The sequence below is a fragment of the Plasmodium relictum genome (genome assembly GCF_900005765.1).
Source record: "Plasmodium relictum strain SGS1 genome assembly, contig: PRELSG_00_v1_74, whole genome shotgun sequence".
Taxonomy (NCBI): Eukaryota; Apicomplexa; class Aconoidasida; order Haemosporida; family Plasmodiidae; genus Plasmodium; species Plasmodium relictum.
This window is the reverse complement of record NW_021628733.1, coordinates 1-4,035: the sequence shown is the minus strand read 5'-3', so window position 1 is coordinate 4,035 and position 4,035 is coordinate 1. Positions and strand designations below refer to the sequence as shown.

The 4,035-nt window shown below is 23.9% G+C and overlaps 1 protein-coding gene across 1 annotated transcript; it reads right to left on the bottom strand.

The window, feature by feature from the left end:
* Window positions 1-906: 906 nt before the first annotated feature.
* Window positions 907-4,035, bottom strand: PRELSG_0006600 (conserved Plasmodium protein, unknown function; the record flags this gene model as incomplete). Its single annotated transcript, XM_028676734.1, has 1 exon — window positions 907-4,035. A coding segment is annotated over one exon (3,129 nt), but the record flags the coding sequence as incomplete, so codon positions are not given.

Sequence of the window (4,035 nt, the reverse complement as noted above, 5' to 3'; positions counted from 1 at the left end):
GTATAATTATCCTTGTGTAAAATGTATGTTTTTTTTTTTTTTTGCTTTTTTTTATTTTTGTTGATGGTTATTTTATCTATAGGTATAATTATCCTTGTGTAAATATATGTTCTTTTTTTTTTTGTTTTTTTTTATTTTTGTTGATGTTTATTTTATCTATCTATATAATATCCTTATATAAAATGTATGTTCTTTTTTTTTTTTTGTTTTTTTTTATTTCTGTTGATGGTTAATTTATTTATCGATATAATTATCCTTGTGTAAAATGTATGTTCTTTTTTTTTTTTTGTTTTTTTTTATTTTTATTGATGGTTTATTTACCGATATAACTATCTTTGTATAAAATGTATGTTCTTTTTTTTTTGCTTTTTTTTTTTTTTTTTGTTGATGGTTATTTTATCTATCGATATAATTATCCTTGTATAAAATATATGCTTTTTTTTTTTTTTTTTTTCATAATTTTTATTGATATATATCTTATCTTATGATATTATTATCCTTGGGTAAAAATGTATGTTATCTTTTTTTTGTTGTTTTTTGTAAAAATCATAAAGAAATTCTTGTTTTCTATTTTATTTTTAAAAAATGTAATATATTCTTTTTTTTGTTGTATATATATGGAGGATTATCTTAATTAGAAATTTTCTTTTTATTATATGCCATTCATTCCTTTTTTTGTTCCTTTTTTAGTAAGTCCATAATAAGTATCTTGATAATATTTTAATTTGCTTTTTATATGTATGATTTAGGATTTTTTTTTTTCTTGCTGAAGTTACATTGTTTATTATCCTATCTATTGATTTTATTTTACATATTTATTATTCAGCTTTCTTTCCTTTTTTTTTTTTAGTTTCAGAAAAAATTAAATTTATGACTATTTTATGATTTTACTTAATTTTTTGATGTTCATGTACTTTTTTTTGTTGATAATTTATTTATGTTTCTTTTATTCATTTTCATATTTTTATTTACATTTGTTATGTTATTATTTGTACTACATATAATTGTTGTTCTTTTTCTTAAATTATAGTTATGCGTTTTTTTCTTATCAATTAAAATTGCATTTCTACTATGAGAATTTACTTTTGTGCTTTTTTCACGCACAATGTGTTCAGCAGTTAACTTCTGGATTTCCTTGTTTTTAATGCTATTATTATTCTTTGAATATCCTTCTTTTATTTTTTGAATATCACAATTTTCTTTTACTGTTTTTTCTTTAATATCTGTACATTTTTGTATTTTATAATTTTTAATATTTTCATCATAATTAGTTATTTTCCTCTTGTTTCCTGAATTTCTTGTAAAGTATATTTTTTTTTTATTTATACTTGTTTCCAAAAGTTTATTTCCAAATTCTTGTTCTTTAATGGGATTGGAAATTAATGCATCGACTTTCCTTTTTTTACTTCCATTAATAGAATTTCCTATTTCCTCTTTATTGCATGATAACTTTTTTCTTTTTTCTTCACCTTCATGCTTTCTTTTTTTTTCATATTCTTGTTTAGCTTTTTCCTTTTTATCTTCATGATATTTGCTTTGGCAATAGTTATTATCTATTACTTTTAACATAGTGCAATCATAAGATGGTTTAATAACTGTGGAGCATACTTTATTATCTACTTCTTGTACAGTAGCATGCTTATTATTAGTGCATTCCTTTTGTAAAGTAATAGTTTTACTACTATCTAATTTTATTAAAGTAGTAGAATTTCTAATTGCTTCATTTACAGTAGTTGTAGTAGTATCGATACTATGTTTAATCAATAATAATGGAGTTTCTATATTATTAGTATTTTGTACTGATACGTGTGATGCTTGAGTTCCATAGTTATTATTATTCTCATTAATTGATGATACTTCTGATATTTTTGTATTTTCCTTGTTATTATAATTCTCATTAATCAGCTGATCAGAATGTTCTAATGGATTATAATTTTCATACTTTTTCTCTTCAATTTTCAATTCTCTAATCATATCATCAGTAACATTTAATCCATATCTATTTGCATATATACTGGTAATTACATTATTTAATTGTGAAATATTAACATTTCTACTAATGAGTGCATCACATATTTGTAAATACAGCGTTGATGAAAAATGATTAATACAAAAGAGTGCATCAGGATGTGATATATCGTAAGGGGGATGAGCCATAAAAGTTCCCTTTTCAAGACCATTTTTATATCTTAACAAAACTTTATTCAACGTACAATCATCGATAAATACTTTTTTCTCTACTTTTTCATGTGAATTAATTTTATCGAATGGTAATTCAGGCAATAATTTCCACGAGAGACGCTGATCTGTGCATATTCTTTTGAATTTAAAGAGATAGAAGTGTATAGTTCTATAACAACAACATAATTGAGTTGAAAAACTTCTAGTTATTTTATCTATGTCATGGTCAAAATATTTTGCAATATAACGGTATTTTCTCACTTTTTTTATAAACTCTAAGAATAAATCATGTACTCTCTTCAAATATTTTATATAAGGATTTTCATCATTATAGTACACTGAATAATCGTTATTCCTTGTAAATTCTGTTTTATATGTTATAAGTTCTTCTTTCATATTAATTGTTTCTATTTTTTCTATAACGTTATGTAAGACTTTCGCTGTATGATTTAAATCAAATCTCAATTTTTGAGGTATCTCTTCAATTTCACAGTTAAACATTTCGCAATAATCTCTAATGTATTCTTCTCTTGCGGCTTCGGTAAGTGGATTTTTTTTAAATTTATCAAAATGAGCAAATATTTTTTTACATGTCGAAAAACTATATTCAGGAAATAGTTCTTTAATTCTTTTACTGTAATAATAATATTTAGAGCTTTTTTCAGAAACAGTAACTTCTTTTTTGTATCGATATATTAGTGTATATAAAACACTTCTTGTATATCTAAAATATTCAAGCACAAAATCCCACTCAAATTTGCATAATCTATCTACACATTCTTTATAATAACTCACTTCACAGTGGGAAAGGCGCTTCCCTAATTTTGATCTAAATCCATTAAGCATATTATCTTCTGGCATCTCGTTAGTTACCGGCAAGGTATAAGGTTCAAACTCTGGAAATTTCTTTATCCAATGTTCTGAGTCATCTTTAAAGTCAACAAAAATACATTTTTTATGACCAGTATCAGATTCTAAATCACTTGTATCTAAATCTATTTTTTCTTCATCTTCTTTTCTTTTTTTCAAAGTATTTCTTTGATTCAGTTTTGCACATAAATCTCTTATATAATCGTCGCTGTTTTTATTTAAAACATAATCTGCATCTATAATTCCTATTTCTGATTTTTCTTCTTCTTCTGTATCATTTGTGCTAATATTAGTATTGGACATATTTAATTTGTCCTCATGAATAATCACTTCCTTTTTATTCTCTTCATTTTCACTTATAAGTGTTGATGATTTTTTATGTTCAGATATAAAAGACGTGTTTTTTTTAAATTCTATATCACTTTCTGCATCGGTTTCTATATTTTGAAAATTATTATTTGAACTAAAGTCAATATTCTTTTTTTCATTAAGAGATGAATCAACCATATCTACTTTATTATATTCTTCTTTTCTAATTTTAATATGAAAATTTGATGGGTTTTCTCTATATAAAGGTGAGAGAAAGTGTTTTCTTTTCATATATTCTCCGTTCACTGAATTAGTATTTGAATTTTGAAAACTGCTTCCCACATTAAAGTCAACTTTACATTTCTCTTTGCCATCTGTATTATTCTTACTTAGTGGTTCTTTCTTTTCATTTCTATTTTTCATAAGAAATTTAGGTGGTGTTTCTTCAAACAAAGGTGCAGGAGAACCGTTTTCTTTCAATTCCTTTTCGTTCATTGAATAAACATTTGAAATTTGAAAATTACTTTTTACATTAAAATCAATCTTACATTTCTCTTTGCCATCTGTATTATTCTTACTTAGTGGTTCTTTCTTTTCATTTCTATTTTTCATAAGAAATTTAGGTGGTGTTTCTTCAAACAAAGGTGCAGGAGAACCGTTTTCTTTCAATTCCTT